Here is a 23,567-nt window from a genome sequence, read left to right on the forward strand (position 1 = left end):
TACATCTCTAATCCTACCCAATACCTAAACTTAACAACTACCTTACTAATTTATTAATAAGCAGCAAATTAGGAGTTTATTGAGGCAAAAGCTATAGTTAATGGTTTTTAACAGTGATATCTGAAAGTGACATACAACAAAGTATGTTGACCCATACTCAACAATTCATGCTCAGCATTTAACCCATCCAAAGTGCACACACGCACACATGGAGCAGTGGGCAGCCATTCATGCTGTGGCGCCCAGGGAGCAGTTGGGGGTTCAGTGACTTGCTCAAGGGCACATCAGTCATGGTACTGCCAGCCCGAGACTCAAACCCACAACCTTAGGGTTAGAAGTCAAACTCTCTAACCATTAGGCCATGACTTCCCCAAGTTTAATTTGGAGCAGTTAGTTTTATGATCAATGAATCAATCTCAAGGAATTGATTGGGAGAATAACAAATAAAAATTCCTCAAAAGCCTGATGCATCATATTTGATATTCACGTTTTTAAAGGATTTTTCTAAAAAATTGTACTTGGATGATCAAGTAAACCTAAGTTGTTTGGGTCCAGGTGTTGACCTTGAAATATTACTAACAATACAATAGTTCTTACGTTTACTTTATAAAAATCAAAAAAGATTTCACAGCAAAAAGATGAGCATAACAGCCAGGTATTAGATGTTTTTAAAATTATAATAAACAGCCATTTACTTGGTAAAAAAAAGTTTAAACTATAAATCAGACAGAAGGCATGGAACAGCTTGTGTACAGCAGGTTTTTCAGCAAAGTTTTAATCATGATAATTTGGATGCCTTCAAAATTTGTGTATAAAATATGATGTAATATTATAGGTTGCCTGTATTAGCGTACAGGATGCTTGTGTTCAGTTGAAAGTCCTGCTAAAAAGCCATAAGCCATGCATATATGCACGCGCACACACACGCGCACACAAACACACACACAGATTTGAACACATTTTGTAAATCTTATTTTCGTCAAATAAAGAACAGTTTGAGAACTTGTGACCAATAGATGATACGATACACACCCATTAGTGTTTCCTATGTACATAGATAATATCTTATGGTAAAAATATTTCATAGTGTGAAACCAAAGATAATTCTGACTTCAGTGGAAATCTAACCCGTAACCACAGCTGAACAAACACTTTTGCTCATGTTTGTTGACAGGCATAAATTGCACCACATGAAGTAAAATTTTAACAAAAGAAGTGGCATAGAGAAGCATCTACAACAGTTTCACCATTTTATTGGCATTTTACTAAAAATATACAATGTTGAGGTTTCATATTTTGCAGGAAATCCAAATCACAGGCATTTTTTATAAAAACACAAAAAAAGTTGTAAACAGGCAATACTATATGAACTTTGATAACGTGTATAGAAAAACCAAACATCATACCACAATTTTACTCTGTTTACTTGTGATTGATGGAAGTAAATGGTTAATTAATGTGAGCAGTCAGCAGTCAGCTTCAGTTTTAGTTCACAGGTACGCCCATGAATGTCAAATCAGAACTAATAATGAGCTGTCCTCAAAATGTCAGACGTAAATGCAACATCATAGCTCACCAGCAGTTACAGGAATCATATGTAAATAATGAGGACAAAAGTCTCTTCTCCCCTAGGGAGGGAGGTTGAAGCAGTTTCCTCGGTCACACACCTACTAAAACCACGTCTTCTTCCAGGTGCGCTTTTGGAGTGAATGTCCTCTACAGAGCAGCGATTGCTTTAGCTGCCATTCTCCGGCCCAGTGGAAGGCTCAGGTCTGTGATGGACAGCACAGTTCTGGGTTTTGCCAGCGCCTGAAGCTTCACCAGTTCTGAAATCTGTGAAGACAAATTAAAATTAGTTTGTGAAAGACTTTTCATGCTACTATTTAGGGCTGAATTATAATGGTTCAACTGATTATCATGATTATTGCAAAAATGACACCACCCCTGCATGTGATTTGCTGAATGATATGATAAAATCCATTTTGATAGAACTTTGGAGTGATGAGACCGAACCGGAACTTTTTTGACCCATGGATGAGCAATAGGTCTGGTGCAAAAAAAGGCTTATGAGCAGAAGAACAAGGTGGAACAGACTTATTATGGGAGTACTTTGCTGCTGCAGGAAGTGGAAATCATGACTGTATGAAGGACATCATGGATTATTTGAAGTATTGGGTCATTTTGTCAAAGATTGTGATGCCTTCAGTGCAGAGACTAAAGCTGATGATCACAGGAATTTCCAGCAGGGCAAACATTACTATTTATTGCAAAATGTAATATTACATTTACAAAATGTAAGTCCAAATTTACTGAAGCTTGGTTGAAAGATGGCTCATAGAATGTTCTTGAGTGGCCTGTTCAGTCTCCAGATATAAATCTCATTAAAGCAATTTATAAGTGATCTGAAAGCTTTTGCACATGAGGAATTGGCCAAGATTCTGGTAGAGAGGCCTCAGAAGCTTGAATGCACTTAGAGGCAACATTATAAAGAATAAAAGATTCTCTATAAACTTTTGGGGGTTGAATAATTTTGTACATGAATGTTTAGAGCCAATTATATGTATCTTTTTTTAAGGTCCAATTTTCACTATCAACTAACTATTAACTATGACTTCTGCCTCAATAAACTCTTAATTTGCTGCTTATTACTATTAAAGTAGTTGTTAAAGTTAGGTATGGGGTTGGATTAAAGGATCGAAAATATGGTCATGCAGAATAAGGCATTAACATGTGCTCTATAACTAATAAAAATAAAATATCTAATAAAAAACAAATATGATAGTAATTCATATGCATGTTACCAAGCAACTAGTTAATAGTGAGAATTGGTCTTTAAAATAAAGTGTGTTACCATATATATTTTCATTTATTTTTCATAAACTTTACACCTTCAGAATCACTGAAATGATTCTATAATGGGTTTACTGATGAAAATTTCTATAATGGTTTACTGATGTTTTGGTTGAACATTTAAGTTACCATTTTAGTGTAGGGACCAATTCTCACTATTAACTAGTTTCTTATTACACGGCTATTATTAACACAAACTAGCTGTTTATTAGTACTTGCTTGACTATATTCTACATCCCTAATCCTACCCAATACCTAAACTTATCAACTACCTTACTTATTAACAATAAGGACCAAATTAGTTAATAGTGAGAATTGGACCTTAACATAAAGTGTGACAAAAAACAAACAAAAAGGATTTCGGATGAATAACCAATGGGCCAATCTCACCGATGATTATGCTTATCTAATCAAGAGAAGCAGAAATCGTGATCTAATTGTGCAGTGCTTTTAGAAAACTCAAAGTATTTAAGTGTGAGTGCTGTGCATGCATAAAGTACAAGATGCTTCCCTCACCATGGTAAAGGGCATAAATTGCAAGATGCTGCCCCGGTTGCCTTGCTCTATGCACTCCACACACTCCTCGATAAAGCTCCGAACAAACTGTGTGTGAGGGCCTGCTGTCTTAGACCCCAACAGAGAGGAAATCAACAGGAACAAATTTGCTAGAAAGAAAAAAAAAAAGACAAGAATCTCCTTTGACTCTAATAGCATGACTTGTAAATAAGTAGTATGGTGGTGGAACAAAGACAGTACCAGATGGTAACACCATGTTATTAATCTATCTAGTGGCACTAAATGATCAGCAGAAATACAGCACAAACCTAGCACTCTGTTGAGAGGGTCTCTCATGTTGACAGTGTGCAGCTGAGAGGCAGACAGTGAACTGCTCATGGAACGGTCACCTAGAAAAGAGAACATTAGTTACTTTGAGTTGATGAGTTCTTATTGACCTACATGTAATGTACAAGAAAAAAAAAAGGAAATGTGTACTGTCACAGTATCTATCAAATTAGATTTCACTATATTAAATCCTGTTAACTTCCCTTTTCTCCGTTGACTGTGTTAATAAAATCAACACTTTCGTTTCCGGCTCTTCCTTCTTTTTTTTTTCAGTGAAAGTGACTAAACAGCCATTGCTTCCAGACACTTCTCATAACAGTACGTTTTTTTATACATACATACATACATATATATATATATATATACACTCACCTAAAGGATTATTAGGAACACCTGTTAATTTCTCATTAATGCAATTATCTAATCAACCAATCACATGGCAGTTGCTTCAATGCATTTAGGGGTGTGGTCCTGGTCAAGACAATCTTCTGAACTTCAAACTGAATGTCAGAATGGGAAAGAAAGGTGATTTAAGCAATTTTGAGCGTGGCATGGTTGTTGGTGCCAGACGGGCCGGTCTGAGTATTTCACTATCTGCTCAGTTACTGGGATTTTCACGCACAACCATTTCTAGGGTTTACAAAGAATGGTGTGAAAAGGGAAAAACATCCAGTATGTGGCAGTCCTGTTGGCAAAAAAGCCTTGTTGATGCTAGAGGTCAGAGGAGATTGGGCAGACTGATTCAAGCTGATAGAAGAGCAACTTTGACTGAAATAACCACTCGTTACAACCGAGGTATGCAGCAAAGCATTTGTGAAGCTCGATTTCTGTTGAGACATTTAGATGGTAGAGTCAGAATTTGGCGTAAACAGAATGAGAACATGGATCCATCATGCCTTTTTACCACTGTGCAGGCTGGTGGTGGTGGTGTAATGGTGTGGGGGATGTTTTCTTGGCACACTTTAGGCCCCTTAGTGCCAATTGGGCATCGTTTAAATGCCATAGCCTACTTGAGCATTGTTTCTGACCATGTCCATCCCCTTTATGACCACCATGTACCCATACTCTGATGTCTACTTCCAGCAGGATAATGCACCTTGTCACAAAGCTCGAATCATTTCAAATTGGTTTCTTGAACATGACAATGAGTTCACTGTACTAAAATGGCCCCCACAGTCACCAGATCCCAACCCAATATAGCATCTTTGGGATGTGGTGGAACGGGAGCTTCGTGCCTTGGATGTGCATCCCACAAATCTCCATCAACTGCAAGATGCTATCCTCTCAATATGGGCCAACATTTCTAAAGAATGCTTTCAGCACCTTGTTGAATCAATGCCACGTAGAATTAAGGCAGTTCTGAAGGCGAAAGGGGGTCAAACACAGCATTAGTATGGTGTTCCTGATAATCCTTTAGGTGAGTGTATTTGTTCTAGTTAAGCAACAGTAAGCTTGCATATTGAGTGATACTGCCACAGGAAGCTCAAACCAATTGCAAGCTTTGCTGCTTTTTTGTGGGGATTTTTGCAGCATTTGCAGTTTCTAGATTGACTAATAGATAAAAAAATACATATACAGAGGGAAGTTAAAAAATGATTTAAATGCAGCTCATTGCTTATTGTATTTGGGCAGCTTGTGGCAGGTGAGGCAGACAGGAAATGACCTGGACTAGACAGCATGACAGTCTCGTCCTCATTGGAGCTGAGCAGACGCATCAGTTTAGATGGCTGTGTGTCATCCAAAGGAAAAAGGCTGGTGTAATCCTATAACCAAAAAAAGAAGAGTGTATTAATTACGGATAACACAAGTGAATCATGGCTGAGTTTAAATAGTAAGCATTATATTCTTAATGGGTAGGCATTAAGAATATAATCCGTATTGAATATAATCCATATTTAATTATGCAATTGTGTGAGAGAATACACAGAACGGAGTTCTGTGACAGACCTCAATATCCTCACGTTGTCTCTTGCGTTGTTGTGCTGATGCTTGACCCTTATGATGAGATGAGTAAGAACTGAGTGCACACCATACTGACAACCTATAACACATCATCATCATCATCAACTTTTCATAAAGGCCTTGTGAAATTAAAATGAGACATTTGTGGTTTTTATTTCCTGTCTATTATTTCTGAGGTTAACTTCTAGATGCTAGTATACTGATACTGAAATGTAAGATTTGATTTCTCTGCATTAAAGATGGTGAAAATCTGTCAGATGAAGGGAGATTTATTCTATTAAGTAAGTTTAACCTCATTTAAAATGGTGATTTAACTTTCTGTAACTAAGTAAAAATTTCCAAAAATGGAAAGAGAAGCCAAGAAGGAAAAAGCCTGAAAACTCCACATCTAACAGAACAGATGTCCGTTTGAATCTTAGACAAAAGAATTCATACACATAAAATTGTCATTCATTTATGAACCAATCCTTTCTACATAAACAAAACAAATGATCAAAGTATGTAAAGAGTTATGTGGTGAGGCTCCATCTGTCTTTCCATATTAACACAATATGGATTTTCCTGTGGTGTTGAAAATGGGGTGAACTATGGAAGTATACAGATGTCAGTGTCAGAGGATATTGTAAAAGATAAGACACTAATAACCAAACTGGAACAAAATAATCATACAGCATTAATGCATCACTGTGGTAATTATAAAGTAGAATTCTACAATCTCTGAGGAACATTTAACTGGTGCTCACCATCGTGAAGCCACAGCAGTGGTTCTTATCCGACTCAAAGGCCCTCTCATAGTCTAACATAACATTCAAAGACCCCCCTATTAACTTAAGTTAGATCCTCTGTTTTTCTGCTGTAATTATGACAAAGCTGCTTGTTTTCCAACGTTTTATTAAAAAATAAACTGGGATACTATATTTACCACGATTTATTTTCTGATTCCAAAAATGTCAAGAACTGTCTACTCAAACCAATAAAGTTATTAATGGCTGCAACAGAATTCATTTTATGTTTTAAAATCCATATAAAAGAAATTCAGAGAATTGTTTCTAAACACATTATAAATGCTAGAAATGTATTACTGAAAACACGTTACAAAGACTGTGAACTATGTAGTACTGAATTGTGGAGTTAAATCGTTTAAAGAGTTTTTCACTATTTTTGTGTTCAGGATTTTTTGGCAGGCTTGAAATCTTAACTATCAGTTATTAGCATCAGTGGTTCACCCACTCAATTACGAGTCACTGGTTGCGATATTTATAAAACAGCTTGGTCTCATTATTATATCTCATTATACACATTTTCTAAAAACGATGATATCAAAAAGAGGTGGATTAATTTTGTGAAGAGCCACGTTGATGGAGAGCTGATGATTTCCATGGGCATGGTTTCAGCCGCAGACAACAGACACGCCCCCAGTGTTTCAGAGCAGAGAATACTGCTTTTTTTTTTTTTTTTTTTTTTTTTACAATTTTGATAATTATTTTATTTACTTGCCGTTTTTTTATTTTATCTTTCTAAAATTTTTCGGTGGTGTGCAAACTCAGAACATACATTTAATATAGCTTTACACAGACTTTAATTGTATTTCTTAGTATTTTTATTAAGTTAGATAATCTTAATATATTAAAAATAATATTACTCATAATTAAAATCAGTCATCATGTGTACAATTAAATATGTGTGAGCAAATACTTACACTCGAATACAAATATCACAAAACTGCCAATTAAGATTCTCTAGAACTTTTAGCATTAAGGCCTAGAATGCATCTTACATTCATTTATCCTTGAGTATGCTTTAATACTGCATGGAAAAAAATGGGTCACACAGATTTTGAATGATAAGATGTAAATAAGTACAAAGAATTTGGTTTGTGGTTATCGCTTTACATGCACCTAAAGTGTGTAATGTGTCTTAATTTACCATGCTTCTAATGCACTATGCAATTTAAATAATAATAATAATAATTTAAATAAATTTGCAGCTCATACTTTGCAAGGGCTTTTCCTGGGGGGTCTGCCAGGCTGTGCCAGTGTGCAGGGTCTGTGAGGAGACATGGCAGAATGTGACCCAGCAGGGTGAGGGTGATCTGCTGTGTGTCCAGACAGAAGATACTGTACAGCAACTCAACCACTCGAGACGCCCACTCCTTACGGGTCTCTTTCAGAAGCTCCTACAACATGAATACACAACCAAGTCTGATAACAGATGCAGTTAATTTCCCATAATCCTTAGTAGTGGAAACCCAGACACATTTACCTTAACCAGGTTGTTAGTAAACCAGAAAACCCCTCCCATATATAGCAGGTTCTCAAAGAGATGGAATGCATGTGAGTCCACCCAGCCCTTCTCCAGAACCTCCCTAAACTGGGTCTGCAGAACCTGGCGGATGGGCTGGCGGGCTGGGAGAAGGTTCCGGTATGGAATGGGCTCCTGACCTTCGACTGCTGGCCGCAGGGATAGTCCTGTCTGTTGAAATACATCAGCCCACATGTGCTCCAAGATAGAACTCATGATCACCACACTGGAGATAGAGACAGAGAGGGAAAATACCAGTCTTTGAGGGATATTTAGGGATAATATTCAAGGACCAAGCTATGCAAAATTTACTTTCAATCAATTATGACAACAACTAGCAATTCACAACTGTGTGCAGAGAGTCCTTACCGCTCATGGTAGAACTGCAAAGTGTTTTCTCCTGACATGGGAGTCATGAGCTGACGAATCATTGTCTGAGGTTTTTCTCTCTCATCCAATCCCAGCATCCGAACATGTGCCACCAGCCAAGCCACTGCACAGATGGCCATACTGCACACCTTCCCTTTAATGTTATCCGTGATCTTCTACAAAAACGGAAAGAGAGACTTCTTCTAAAGTTCATTAAAAATTAAACCGTATTCCTACAATATGTTCCAATTAAGATCTTTTCAAATTGTCATATAACTCTGTGAAAATAAGCGCCTTATTGCTTTTAAAAATGCTTTTTGTTAGGACACCATTAACCTCCTCACCTGAACAGCTTCCACTGATAAAACTCCATTCTCCCAGGCATTCAGAACCTCCAGTATAGCTGCTGGTGTACTGAGACATATTTCATGCCATTTCATCTGACTGGAGAGAGAGAGAGAGAGAGAGAGAGATCACGTTTGACTAACAGATCCTTAAGACTGTTGAAAAAAATTGCAGAACAATAAATGAATAGATAATGATTTGTCGACTCAGAACAGACAAAAACACAAGGTGTGCAGGGCTTATGTAATAAATACCACATTGCCACACTAACATTCACACACTAACTAAAAGCTTCTCCTATTTATTAAAACTGCATAAACATCAATTCAGAAATTGTAGCTCATTAACTGCCCAAAAATCTCAACTTTAACAATTAATTTGAACTAGAAGTTTTCATTTATTAAAACAGTTTTCTCAAGATTGCCCTGTCCCAGGTCTGAAGATGCGAATTCTTCACCATATGCAGTACATACACTGTAAGTACGGGACTTTGGATCCCTTTTGTTTGGTTTAGGTCCCAAGTCAAATTTGGTAGGCATGGCCTGCCAAAGAAATGCTCAAATTCCAGCTTCCAAATTCAAAGGAAACACTTATAATTTAAACTAACTACCATGTTATATGATATTTAGGCAGTTGTTTAAACGGAGTCATTTAAAGACAAATGTTAGTGAAGTCTTAATGTACATATTTCTCTGATAAAAATACAAGGGTTTATTTAACCTTGATTAAAGCTAATTTGGTGCAAATAAGTATGGAAAAAACAATGCATTAAAATTATTAATGCATTTAACACACCCCACACTGGCCCAGATCTGTATGTCAACACCAAGATGTTAGTGTGACGATGTGTAGCAGCACTTACACAAGCTTCATCTCAGAGGAAGAATTAAGCAGGGCCACCAGACTCTCCACCTTCCCAGACTCAGGTCTGAAGCAAGGGTGGTCTGGATTCAGGGTCTTCCCTTCCTCTGGCATGCATGTCTGCAACCATGTCTCAAAAAAGGGTGTCTCACCCGATGGGCTGGGGTCTGAAAGAATCACCTAGACAGATATGGGAAATGGATGTAATCAATACACTAAAGTGTCTGTCACTGCAGGATGTGGTTATGAATTATGTAAGAATGTTACACAACTTTATCAGATGCTCTGTATACTTAATATGTGTGTGTGTGTGGAGACTGACCTCTGACCCATAGGTCTGAACAACATGACACAGCATGAGGAAGGAAATGTCAAACAGCAGGGCTCGCACTGATGCAGATTTTGCTAAAAAGTACATTCACAGATGTTATAAGTGAAACTGCTCTCAGATCCGGTGAGTAACTAAATACTGACACATTCTCACACACTAAAGCTAAAAATAATTAACAAGTTCACACTGCATATGTGAATGCTTGAGCAATTGTACATACTTAAAATGTGTTCTTTAGTTACTGTGGTGGTAACAAACCTCAATACTTGAGGAGAAAATGTACTTAATTTTCCGTTATCATAAAAAAAAATAATACACAAAGATGACAATTAGAAGTGTCTCGTGATGTCATCTTTCAACAAATAAGCCTAACTATAATTAAGTTATTAACTGGCTTGATGTAATCATAGCAAAATAAAGCACATGACTTACATCCTTCTCCACTGATGTGCTTTGGAAACTCATTCAGCCTGGAAGAGAACATATAAATTTCCTAGACACTCTGTTCATGTATTTATTTGGGTTAAATATATAAGCTAATCCTGATGTAGTGAATCCATTCTCTTTCATATCGTCTTACTTGATGAATTTGCGAGCAAACGACTTGAGTTTTCCAGTTGCTGCCGCTGCAGCCAGGAGCAAATCAAGACTCTTTCCTGAAAGCATGTGACCCAAAACTCCCAGCAGTCCCTCAGGAGACTTTGAATGATCCGCATCCACTGTCTAGACAACCAGAAAGGAGGAAAACCTGTGAGTAAATGGTAACACTTTACAATAAGGTTCTATTCATTAACATTAGTTTATTTTATTATTTAACATGAACTGAAAACGAAAATACTTCTAAAGCATTTATTCATCTTAATGTTAATTTCAACACTTACTAATACATTATTACAGTCAAAAGTTTTTTCTGTTAATATTTACTCAAAGACCTGAGATAATGTGAACTAACAATGAACAGTATTTTAACTAACCTTAACTAAGATTAATAAACACTATTACAATAATATTTATTGTTAGTGTAAGTTTATGCATTATTGTAAAGTGCTATTCAGAAAGTTAGTTATCAAATAAATATCATTAAAAGCATGAAACCATTTACTCAACCTATTTGGAAGATAGAGACAATAGTTAGGGGGTGAATGGTATATATATATATTCTAAATTCTAATTGTTGCAATGCAAAAAAAAAGTTTTATTGATGCAATACATGCATAAATACATGGTTTGAGTAATAGAGCTTTTTTTGCATCCAGTTGGTGATGGTAAATATCTTACCGAGAAAATCATTGAGTCATTCATTCATTAGATTCATTCAAATGGCTGATTATTTCAGGAATGAAGTAAATGGCTCTATTTGTGAATGAGCCATTAAACCATTGGTTTACTCAATTTGTTGAAAACACTGATTCATTCATAAATGAAACTGTTGTTTGTTGCAAGATGCACAAAGTTCTATTGTGGTTTTATAGTTAATATTTTTGTAGGCAAAATCAGGAAAAAACAGGCAATATTATGTCTAAAATATAACAACTCATGCACTCTTTATTGCACTCTTTGCTCATGTGATATTGCTTAACTATATCATATGACCTAAATATGAGACAAAAACTCACACAAGGTTATTGTGCCACAATAACATGAATTTTAAGGACATTCTCACAACATTCTATATTCTATTACCTACAAAGGTCTGAGATGGTCAGGTGGATTTAATGCGTTAATTATTTAAACACATTATTTTTTCCATTACTAATTATTGAAATTAATGTGTTAAATCGACAGCCCTAAAAATAATATAAAACCAACTGAGAACCTTAAGGATGTTGGTGACGGTTGGTTCTGCTCTCAGGATGAGGCCTGGGTTCGGCTGAATATTTGCGTTCTCTGCTGTCCTTAGTCTGGGCGCATGCTCTCTGTCCTCAGTCCTGACAAAAAAAAAAGAAGAATAAAAAGAACATGGAACGCAGAGATAAATAAACAAGGAAAAATCGAAGAGAAAGACAATAAAAAAAAAGTGAAAGTGACGTGACGTGTAGCCAAGTATGGTGTCCCATACTCGGAATATGAGCTCTGCATTTAACCCATCCAAGCAAGCACACAGCTCTGAGAAGTTAACACACACTATGGATGTAAAATATCGATTTATTCCATAATCGATTGTCGTTTAAATTAACGATCAATTAATCGATTAATAGTTAACCATAATGCTGCAAAATGCATCTATTGCAGGCAGCAGTCACTGGCATGACATGATGTGCAAAAAATAATTCTACATAAGGGTTTCCCATACATTCATTAATTTGTGGCGGCCCGCCACAATATCAACGCTGACCACCACGGATTGATTCAGATTTTTTAACTATTTAATATGGGTACAATTGTATTTTATTGTAGAGCTGCGCGCTGCTTGCTCCCTCCCTCTCACAAACTGACAACGGAGGCACGCACGACTAGCCCCTCCTCTTCGAACACGATCTGAATGGTTAGTAATGAACACTGTTGCTCAACATAACTCTGAGAAGTTAGTCTATGTTAAGCGCTGTCGCGTTTCCATTACAGATTCGCGCAAAACTTTTGTGTTTTTTTCCTTAATATCGATCACAACTATTGCGAAATGACGGCGTTTCCATTAACCGATGTTATGCGACTAAAACGTCATTTTTTTCTCTCGCGATCAGTCATTCCAAAAATCATGGCAACGGACGTTGGTAGGTTTATATATATCACAGCCACCAGACTAGACATTATATTTTTATTATCTCCAGGTTCAGGTTGGTGTGTGTTGGTTTTTGTCCACCTCAATCTCCAGGTTTGTGTGTGTGTTTGTCAGAGTCTGTGTGTGTCCACCTCCAGGTCCAGTTTGGTGTGTGTGTGAGCCTGTGTGTGTCTGAGTCTGTGTGTGTGAGTCTTTTTGAATGTTTGAGTGTGTAAGCCTGTGTTTGAGTGTGTCAGTATGTTTGTGAGTTTGAGTGTGTGTGTGTGTGTCCATCTCCAGGTCCAGGTTTGTGTGTGAGCAAAATTTGCAACAAGAAGTCTGTGGAGCAGTCATAGCATAGAAAGTGTAGCAATGGCATAGCAATGTAGCAATAGCAATGTCTTTAAAGGGATAGTTCACCCAAAAATGAATGATCATCGTTTACTCACCCTCAAGTTGTTCCAAACCTGTATGAGTTTCTTTGTTCTGCTGAACACAAAGGAAGATATTTGGAAGAATGTTTGTAACCAAACAGATCTCGGTCCCCATTGACTACCATAGTATATATTTTTTCCTACTATGGAAGTCAATGGGGACCAAGATCTGTTTGATTCTGTCATTCTTCCAAATATCTTCCTTTGTGTTCAACAGAACAAAGAAACTCATACAGGTTTGGAACAACTTGAGGGTGAGTAAACGATGATAGAATTTTCATGTTTGGGTGAATTATCCCTTTAAGGTATCTGACACTAAGTGTTGGCAATGGAAATCTGTACTTGTCACTAAAAATATACATGATAGATATATTTATATATCTAACTATATATTTAACTTAATCACCAACCCCCCCGGTCCCCAAACACCACACCACCGCAAATAGAATGTAATTCTGTGGGAAACACTGTACATATGTCACATTTAATGTTCAACTGTAAATATTTCAGCAAAATGTATACATTAGAATTGTTGCGCTTGTATTTCACTGAGCTATGTCTGTTTGGCGTGCATGTGCACAGCTCGTTCTTCAACTCTGTGGAGATTAGCGGAGAATCGCTAAAGCAAAAGCTCATGCACTTCTGACAGCAAAATGCGAATATTTCCATTGGTTTTTTAACATTTACAGATGGAGAATATACCTGTGAAATGCAAGTTATGCATTAAGGAAAACAGCACATCTCAAACATTAAACAGCGCGCCTCTGTCAGCCTCACACGCAGCCTTTCTGTCAGAGCTTCTGACGGGGGAAGCTCCAGCTGCTTTGAACTAAAACTATAGAAATTATAGGTTTCTAGGGGAGAAATAAAACGCAGAAATTATTTTAATGCAAAACAAACACCACAAGCAGCTATTGACTGACCACGAACAGGAAATAGAACTTATTTTCCTTAATTTTTGATTCGTTACCGTATTGCTGTTTTTTTTTTCTTTTCTTTTGAACAATTAAATTTTGGGCTAAAAAAGTGTGTTGTAACGCAAGCGTTACTGAACATGTACTGAATAAAATATTACTGAAAATTGATTAGTAATGCCTTACATTACTGCGTTAAAGCAAAAAAGTAATGTGTTACTGTAATGCATTACTTTTGTAATGCGTTACTCCCAACACTGTTCAAAATTGAAAGTATAACGTGCATGCATTTATAAGCTATTTAAAAGCAAGGAAGCAAGGAAAAGAGGACATTATTTATTATTTTGATATTGAACAGACTGCGATGTAAGTTTGAATCGCTAGAATATATGTGCACCAGGTTCCAGCGCGATCGAAACAGAGGAGACATATATAAAAAAACTTTTTTGCAGGGTTATGAAAATGTTAGATCGTGACCATGCCTCTGGATGCCATTCGAGATATAGCCTTCATTAATGTGACTTTGTTCTGTTTTCCGGTTTCTTTTCTTAAATCTTCACAGTCTAATCCTCTAATTTCACACGTTTATTTTTATTATCTTTCACTTTTAATCGCATCTCTTACTGTGTGTGGTAAACATGGGAAGAGAAATGAAATATTTCATGAATTAAGAATTCGTTCTATTTATTAATTTGTTCCCTTGTTTCAGTTAAATCATGGGTTATTAAGGGAACAAAATGAACGAAGTGTGGACAATTGCCACAAATGAAAAAGTCGTAGGAACAAATTAACAAGTTGTAGACTATGGGTCCTGTGTCCCACAGCCATGCAAAGCGCAGTTATCTGATGAAATGACTTAATTACTACATTACTATTGCTTTTCATGTTGAAGAACTTTTTTTGTTGTTTCTATTTTAATGCACTTTTAAAGTTTAAATCACATTAAAAGCTTAATTAGTACACTGTGAATGAATGATAATGTTATATTATATACAGTCACATCGCTCACAGCCGCTCGCATGTGTTCTGCACATGAGCCGCACGCAGCCCAACATTAAATCAGTTAACCAACCATCGACAGCCTTAATTGATCAATCTCTTAACGACAATTAACCGATAATCGATTAATCGTTTGCATCCCTAACACACACACACACACACACACCCCTGCAGCAATGGGGAGTTATTTTTAATGTGGTGCCCAGGCTGTTGGGGTTTCAGTGCCTTGCTCAAGGGTCTCACCTCAGACGTTGAGGGTGGAAGGTCATTCACTCCCCCCACCAACAATCCCTTCCGTTACAGAGACTCGCACCCACGACCATGATTCTCTAACCATTAGGTCATGACTGCCCCCAAACAAGTCTTTTCCTTCTATGCATGTTGTCACATTTTCAAATAAAACATATTTTTAAAAATTTAAACAACATACCGTTTTGCAGTAAGACTGCTGGTGTTTGCCTCAGACAGCAGGCCCAGTTTATTACACTCCTGCAGTAACAGACTCAAGCAGTCAAAGCTACACACACACACAACAGTGTTATAACATGCTCTACCAGTTGAGCGAACACCATGGTATTGATAAATAGCTTAAAAGCACTGTCAGACATTTTCAATAAAATAAGTTCATAATTACTCAATTAATACATGAGGTATTGACATACTTGCATCTCTGGTCGGCTTTATCCAGCAGTGGAGTGAGATTCAGAAGATATTCAAACGCCACATTCACATCCTCCATAAAATCCTGACAAATTAACAAACATGGGCAGGTCAGATGGAGTAATTAACATTTTGGACGATGTGAAATGACAAATTTTGAGGGCAAACATTTAAGGTGTCAGGTGTGATGAGCGAAGCAAATTGGAACTGGAATCAAAACAGTTCACACCCTGTAGATAAAGGTGAGGTAAACAGTCAAATAACGGTACCTGCGTCTTTTCCCCTTGTGGGTACTTCTTCAGCCTTAGTAAAACCTGAGGAATCTGAAAATGCAATGTGAAAAATAACAACAACAAACAAAAAACAATGATTAATGTTTTGACTATGTTAACTACAAACAGGCAAAAATAATGTCTAGAACAAAAACACAATAATAAGGATAATTAGCCTTGTTCTTCTAATAATAATAAAAAAAAAAATAAAAGAAAAAGAAAAAATTTGGAGGAAACCCCCCCCCCCACGCAAAGTTCTGTCATAATTTGCTCGACTGTTTTTTTCCAAACACAGAAAGAGAAGTTGATGCTGCTTTTTCCATATAATGACAAAAAATGTAGACAGATGCTACCACGCTTCAAAGATGACAAAAAAAAAAAACCCTCACTTGTCAGTCATGCAGGAGCCTGATTCAAGATGGAAAACTCTTAAGAGAGACATTTATCAAGATCAGTTTTAGGTTAAAAAAAAGTCTTGAAAGTAATTAAGTTTGTTAAAGTTAATTATTTTCTTAAGTAGAAAAGCTGTGGGGTTTACTGATTCTCTTGCCGAAGACACACTGATTTACTTTATTAAAAAATTTTTTGGCTTGAGTTCAGTACTCAACATCCATTTTAACATATTTTCAAAGTATTTTAAATTGTAATTTTTTATAATGGAGCTCTGTCTTTCCTGCACTCTCTATATAGTAAATGCATCCTGTACATGGGTACTCTAATGATTAATGCATTAAGAAGATATTTGATGATGTCTAAGAACATTCTTTTCAGGAATGCATTTTTTTTTTTCAAAGAAAAGAAAATAGCAGATTTTGTGAATCTGGCCTCATGTGTTGAACAGCATGAAGGTAAATAAATCACGAAATCATTTTTATTTTTAGGCAAACTATCCCTATAAGTAGCCTCTTTTAACATAATGAATATCACAATCCAAAGTTCAAGAGTGATTGGTGACTCAAACAGACCTTTAGAAAAGTAAAAGCTGTCCATTTCAGCTCCTCGTTCCCCTCTGGAGATTCAATGAGTCCAGTGAAACAGGCCTTCCAGATCTCCAGCACAAACAGTGGAGCTGGAATATGCTACAAAGAGAGATCACAAAAACACATTGAAAAAAAACACATACAACACTTCATCTCAAATATGGACACTTGTGTCTGGAGTCACCTGCATCCTCTTGATCATCATGAGCTGCTCTACTAATGGCTGTGTCTCTCCAGTGAGGTTCATGGTTCCCTCCAGCATGATGAAGGCATGGACTGAAGGAAACGAGGTGTGGACCGGTGGATCACTCTGAAGAGACAATATCTGAGGAATGCTATGAAAAAACAAAGAATGCATACTATAAAAAATTAAACACAAAGAATATCACAAACAAATTAATTTAGCTTTTAAATCATGTAGTTTTTAACACTTAAATCATTTACAAACTATTGATTTATTGATTGGTTCCTTGTCTATTTTCATGGCGAGCAACAAGTAGAAATAGTATCCAAGAGCAATTTTGCTGAAGTGGATTCAGGATTTCATAGTGAAACTAGCTGATTGACTTAATGGACAAACTGCATTAAAATCAATGTGTTTTTCAAAAGTTGCTTAATTTTATATACGTCAGGCAATATCTTTGCGAGCAATCAATTTATTGTCCAGTCCTCACATAACAGCGCCTCAAACAGTGAGTCAGAGTTCTTTCTGGATTCTCACCTCTTGACCAATGAAACACACTCCTCAAGATCCTCCTTCAGCGTCTGATTGGTCACAGCATTGAGATTTTCTGACAACTTGAGCAAAGCTTGCTCTACATTGGTCCAGGATGCTTATGAGACAAAAGAAGAAATGGAAGTTTAAATGGGATATAATGCATCTTTCATTTATTAGATTATTATAATGATATAATGTTTTTTTTTATAATGCATTGTCATTTAATAAACAATAAATTTATGTGGGCAAATGTTAAATGTTATCTTTAAGTCTACAAAAACAAGTGATTGGTGATGCAAACAAATTAGCAATTTGATTCCCGAAAGAGAGTGTTTAAAATAAATGATTTGTGAAAAGACTAATTTCTCCCCTCAATTCTCTTTTTGAGTCACACTGATTAATAAGCGCATTACAGTCATTAAAAGGTTATTTTGGGAATGGAATACTAAATGACTACTTATTGAGTCCTGTGATGTAGAAACAATTTTCTTTTAATAGTAAGTGAAAAAACTGCAGGCATTACGCAATAAACAGCAGTATGCTGTATTCATAAATTGGATGAAAAAACCACAGTACAAAAATAAATGCAAATATTGTGAAATTCGAGATTAAACAGTGTATAAATTACTCATTTGTCTAGAATGACACTGTGGCTAGTTTTACATTAAAGAAAATACATACAAAACATACACTAATTTGGTAAGATTTATACTTAATTTGAATAAATACTAGATTAAATACACTGTTAATATAATATACAAAGTGTTATTGTACTAGTGGTTTTAGATTAAAGAAATGTTTTTGTTGTTATTACTTGTACTTGGAAAATGGGTCAACATTAAATGAAAGTGTTACATTAATTTACATTCAGAACATTTTTCAGAGCATTGACGAAACGAAAATCAGTCAATAAATCAACCTACCAATCAATACTGATTATCAAATCAAAGCTCCAATTTAATTAAATAAAAGTAATGTGCTGTGTTTCAAAGCAAAGCATGGCACTGTATTCACACAAGCAATTCATTATCTGGTCTATTCAGGCTCTGAGTTCACAGTAAATGCAGCGAAAACATCTCTGCATGTAAAGTTTAACATGCATTTAGGAAAACAGTGTGCTCTAGGTTCAATTTAGATATTTGAATGAGCGAGCGAGTAAAGTGACGTGTAGCCAAATATGGTGAATCATACTCGGAATTTGTGCTCTGCATTTAACCCATCCAAGTGCGCACACACAGATGTGAACACACAACACACACCCGGAACACACCCATCTTGCTTCGGCGCCTGGGGAGCAGTTGGGGGTTCAGTGCCTTGCTCAAGGGTCTCACCTCAGTCATGGTATTGACAGCGGTAAGAGAGTGCTGGTTATTCACTCCCCCCACCGACAATTCCTAAAGGACCTGAGACTCTTGTTCTTGTTTTTGTCTTTGTCCAGCACCAATTTAACAAGACAAATTCCTCGTACATGTATATATACAGTACTTGACAATAAACGTGATTCTGATTCATTCATGAATGAAAAAGCACCAAATAATGTGAATTAGCATTATGCACAATGTTGCTTAATTTTATAAAAGCAACAAAACCTTTGTAAAAATGTTATAAAGATAATTATTATTGTAAATCCTTAATAAATACACACACCTTGTTCCTCCAGGCGTGCGATGTGCACTAGGGCTCTGTTCTTGGTGCTGTGTAACAGATTGGTCATGCGTCCCAGGCAGGCTCTCAAACTGTTTTCTAACACAGGCAGAGCGCCGGACTCCCGTAGTCTCTCACAGTACCACGCACAGCCCTGCAGGAGCCAAACCATGGTACACAGCATGGCACGGCACAGCCCGATACACTCCTCTGCCTTTCCGTGGCAGCTTCAGGTGGAAAACACAAGAGAAAAAACATATTACCTGCATCCTAGAAAAACTGCATCTCAATGACTTTTGCATGGAAAGATGCAACTATTTGACAGACGGATACCTGAGTCTGTTTGAGAACATATCCATAATCTCAAGTAATGATTTGATGCATAATTCCCGTGAAAAGTCATCAAACTGTGGGTGAACAAATGAACATAGTCTGGGTATTATTAAAATTCAATTTAATGAAAATTATAATAAAAAAAAAAAAAACACATATACCTTGCTGATTGCAGTCAGCACACTAGAATATGACACCATCTACAAGTGGGAGACAGAAAATCATGTCTTTAAAAACAAGTCAAGAACTTGTGCTGGACCAATAGTACATACACACTGACACCTATTGGTGCAGTGATGCACAAGTTTACAGTTCCTGGCATTGTAAAAATTTGCTATTGGCAAACAGTATGTTTTCTGAGCATTTATTCTTTAAGCAAATATGGCAAATAACAAGCTATGATAAGTCAAGAAAGCATTTCGTAATAATCAACATGCCAAATAAAAAAGCTTTTATTAGGCTACTGATATGACTTATATTTTCACCTGTGAACTGATGGCATACTTCAGGTAGGACAGGATCAGAGGGTTGGGTGACGGGCCAATCATAGCCTGCTTCTGTATCAGGAGAAACATTAATCATATTTAGTCTTTTTTTTTTTTTTTTTTTTTTTTTTTTTTTTTATACATACAAAAAGATTAGAAAGCTAGTTAGACTTTTTTTTTTAAGAATATAATTAGAATAGAGAGTGCTAGAGTTAGAGGGTCAAATAAAGATGGAAGAGATGTGTTTTAAGCCGATTCTTGAAGATGCCTAAGGACTGCTCGGATTGAGTTGGGCAGTTCATTCTACCAGGAGGGAACATTTAATTTAAAAGTCCTTTCTGGTGCACCCAATAACGATTAGATAACACGTCAGCAGCATCGTACATCAGCAGCGTCACTGCAGTGTTGTGAAAGCGCTCACAACAGACCCGGAAGAGATGACAATGCTGAATAAATTCGTTAAATTTCGTTATTTTTGGACCAAAATGTAGTTTCGATGCTTCAACAAATTCTATCTGACCCTCTGATGTCACATGGACTACTTTGATGATGTTTTTATTACCTTTCTGGACATGGACAGTATACCGTACATATATTTCAATGGAGGGTCAGAAAGCTCTCGGACTAAATCTAAAATATCCTAAACTGTGTTCTGAGGATGAACGAAGGTCTTACGGTTTGGAACAACATGAGGGTGAGTAATTAATGACATCATTTTCATTTTTGGGTGAACTAACCCTTTAACAACTACACAACAGAGTGTTATCTAACAGCAACTCTGGAGGGCTGCCGGTTTTCTGACTGGGTTTTGGATAGCAAAGAGCATATTGTACAGTTTTTTTTTCTATTGGATATTACTGAACCTCTGGCAGATCATGTTATTTATATCTATGTGTCAAAGGGAAATATCAGTTAACATTTCCAAACATTCTTAAAATCATGATACACACACACACACAGATATATACATACACACACACATATATATATATATATATATATATATATATATTATATATATATATATATATACAGTACAGACCAAAAGTTTGGACACACCTTCTCATTCAAAGAGTTTTCTTTATTTTCATGACTATGAAAATTGTAGAGTCACACTGAAGGCATCAAGGGCTATTTGACCAAGAAGGAGAGTGATGGGGTGCTGCGCCAGATGACCTGGCCTCCACAGTCACCGGACCTGAACCCAATCGAGATGGTTTAGGTGTGAGCTGGACCGCAGACAGAAGGCAAAAGGGCCAACAAGTGCTAAGCATCTCTCGGGGAACTCCTTCAAGACTGTTGGAAGACCATTTCAGGTGACTACCTCTTGAAGCTCATCAAGAGAATGCCAAGAGTGTGCAAAGCAGTAATCAAAGCAAAGGTGGCTACTTTGAAGAACCTAGAATATGACATATTTTTAGTTTTTTCAAACTATTTTGTTATGTATATAATTCCATATATAATTCCACATGTGTTAATTCATAGTTTTGATGCCTTCAGTGTGAATCTATAATTTTCATAGTCATGAAAATAAAGAAAACTCTTTGAATGAGAAGGTGTGTCCAAACTTTTGGTCTGTACTGTATATATATATATACACACACACACACACATACATACACAAACACACACACACACACACACACACACACACACATACATACATATACATATACACACACACACACACACACATATATATATATATATATAAATCTTATGACTGGAGTAATGGATGCTGAAAAATTTGTTTTGCCATCACGGGAATAAATTATATTTTGAAAACATATAATTATATAATTATATTTTAAATTGTAATAATATTTCACACTATCACTGTTTATACTGTATGTTTAATCAAATAAATGCAGCCTTGGTGATCATTCCTTAAAACATACACAGAACTCACAATACAATACATTACAATACATCAGAACTTAAAACATAAGCATGTGCATATGTCCTCAAAATTATCAAACAGGATTGTGCGTAATATGATACATTTATTTGTTTACTGAGTATGAGGTGAAACATTTAAGTATGACCTGCTAGATTGAGGTAGTCCCATGTGGCTCCTTTAGGACAGTTCTTCTTGATGTTAATGGCCCACTGGTAATCACTCCAGCGCTCCTTCCACGCCTGCAGGATAGCCTGCTTCAGATTCACCACCTTCATCCTGACTGTTTCTTAAACTATAGATCAAAATATCAATTAATCATCCGTAGAAACTGAGTTTAAAGTCACATCCAAGTGTATGGCAGGAGAACGTCAAATAACCAATCTCATTTAATAAAAAAACACATATTTGTCGTAAACAGTATATAGTTGACGTGTAAAAATGTGATAAAATGTAAATTTATGATTTCTTATTTTTAAAATCCCGCTTACCACAAAATAGTCTAGTATAGTAGTAGTAGTTTATGCAGTAAACGAATTAGTTTTTTGTTCATTTACAATTCCCTACACCACAACGCCGCCATATTGCTCTGTAAGATCGCGTCTTCTGATTGGCCGACATTGTCTGTTTGCTGCAGCATAGATCCATCCGATTGGGAGATCTGATGTAGCATCTCTTGATTGGACGAGAGATTGTGTTGCGTTGTACTTTTGATTTAGAAGAAACGCTGAAAGTGTAAATATAGGAGTTTTCACTATAAAAATACCGTATGTAACATCATAAGTAATACCATGTCTTGACACGACATCACGGTAATACCCCGGTTTTATTTGATAAAAATAAATAATACGCGTATATGGTAATAATTAACTCATAATAACTGAGTAATTAATTCAGTATCATGTTATAAGTGAAAGCATAAAATCAATGTCCCATATACTCCACACACTCTTAAAAATACAGGTTTCCAAGTGCAGTGTTATTTTGAAAATACAACGGTGTTTACAACATAATTTGTATTCTTAATCATAATAATAACGTTAATAATAATAATATTCATCAATATCTTACAATAGTTATAGTTCCGATTATAGTTCATCTGAACGATTCCAGTTCCTTAATGATTTCATAAATGGTTCATACTCTATAGTAAAATTACAAGTGTTCATTATACACTGAGGTTTTATTTGATATAAAAATACACATTTTAAAAGTCGGTGTTTGTCTCAGTCTTACAGAAAAGGTAGAGCTAAATCTGAGATTATGAATTACTGTGAGTTAGCACTTATTGAATAATGAAAAGTTGCTTTGACCGTTCCATTGAATCAGTGAGTTGTTAATCGCTGTAATTGAATCATTTGAATTCACAAATGGATCGTTCAGTTCGCTTTGTGAACCAGTTCAACTGAATCGGTTCAGAAGAATTCTGATATTGCTATTGAGTCTTGATATCGGATTCGAAATGTCTCAGCGGGTGAGGAGGAACAGGAGATCGATGATGGACAAATTATAATTTTTAAGGTATTGTTACACTTGGTGTGTGCTAAATCATTCTGATTCACTAAAAAGCACTCTTCAGGTGATAAGTTCGGCACTACAGTAGCTACTGTATGTCAGCCCATAGATTCAAAAGCAGCATCCCTTTGGTTCAAATAAGTTCTTATTGCTCAT

General features: G+C 36.2%; 1 protein-coding gene across 1 annotated transcript; it reads right to left on the reverse strand.

Moving 5' to 3' along the window:
* Window positions 1-1,233: 1,233 nt before the first annotated feature.
* On the reverse strand, window positions 1,234-22,545 carry LOC132120946 (mediator of RNA polymerase II transcription subunit 24-like). Its single transcript, XM_059530164.1, has 26 exons — window positions 22,388-22,545; window positions 22,049-22,191; window positions 20,000-20,071; window positions 19,676-19,714; window positions 19,515-19,588; window positions 19,185-19,408; window positions 17,541-17,652; window positions 17,004-17,154; window positions 16,805-16,918; window positions 15,837-15,890; window positions 15,570-15,652; window positions 15,338-15,424; window positions 11,679-11,790; window positions 10,443-10,585; window positions 10,295-10,332; window positions 9,854-9,936; window positions 9,533-9,711; window positions 8,670-8,769; window positions 8,326-8,501; window positions 7,918-8,182; window positions 7,650-7,831; window positions 5,641-5,734; window positions 5,357-5,456; window positions 3,675-3,755; window positions 3,367-3,515; window positions 1,234-1,833 (listed from the first exon to the last, which is right to left on the reverse strand). Exons 2-26 carry the CDS (start codon window positions 22,172-22,174, stop codon window positions 1,717-1,719), a joined length of 2,955 nt encoding a protein of 984 aa, XP_059386147.1. The 5' UTR covers window positions 22,175-22,191; window positions 22,388-22,545; the 3' UTR covers window positions 1,234-1,716.
* Between the last annotated feature and the right edge of the window lie 1,022 nt (window positions 22,546-23,567).

The sequence above is a fragment of the Carassius carassius genome, chromosome 39, assembly GCF_963082965.1.
Source record: "Carassius carassius chromosome 39, fCarCar2.1, whole genome shotgun sequence".
Classification (NCBI taxonomy): domain Eukaryota; kingdom Metazoa; phylum Chordata; class Actinopteri; order Cypriniformes; family Cyprinidae; genus Carassius; species Carassius carassius.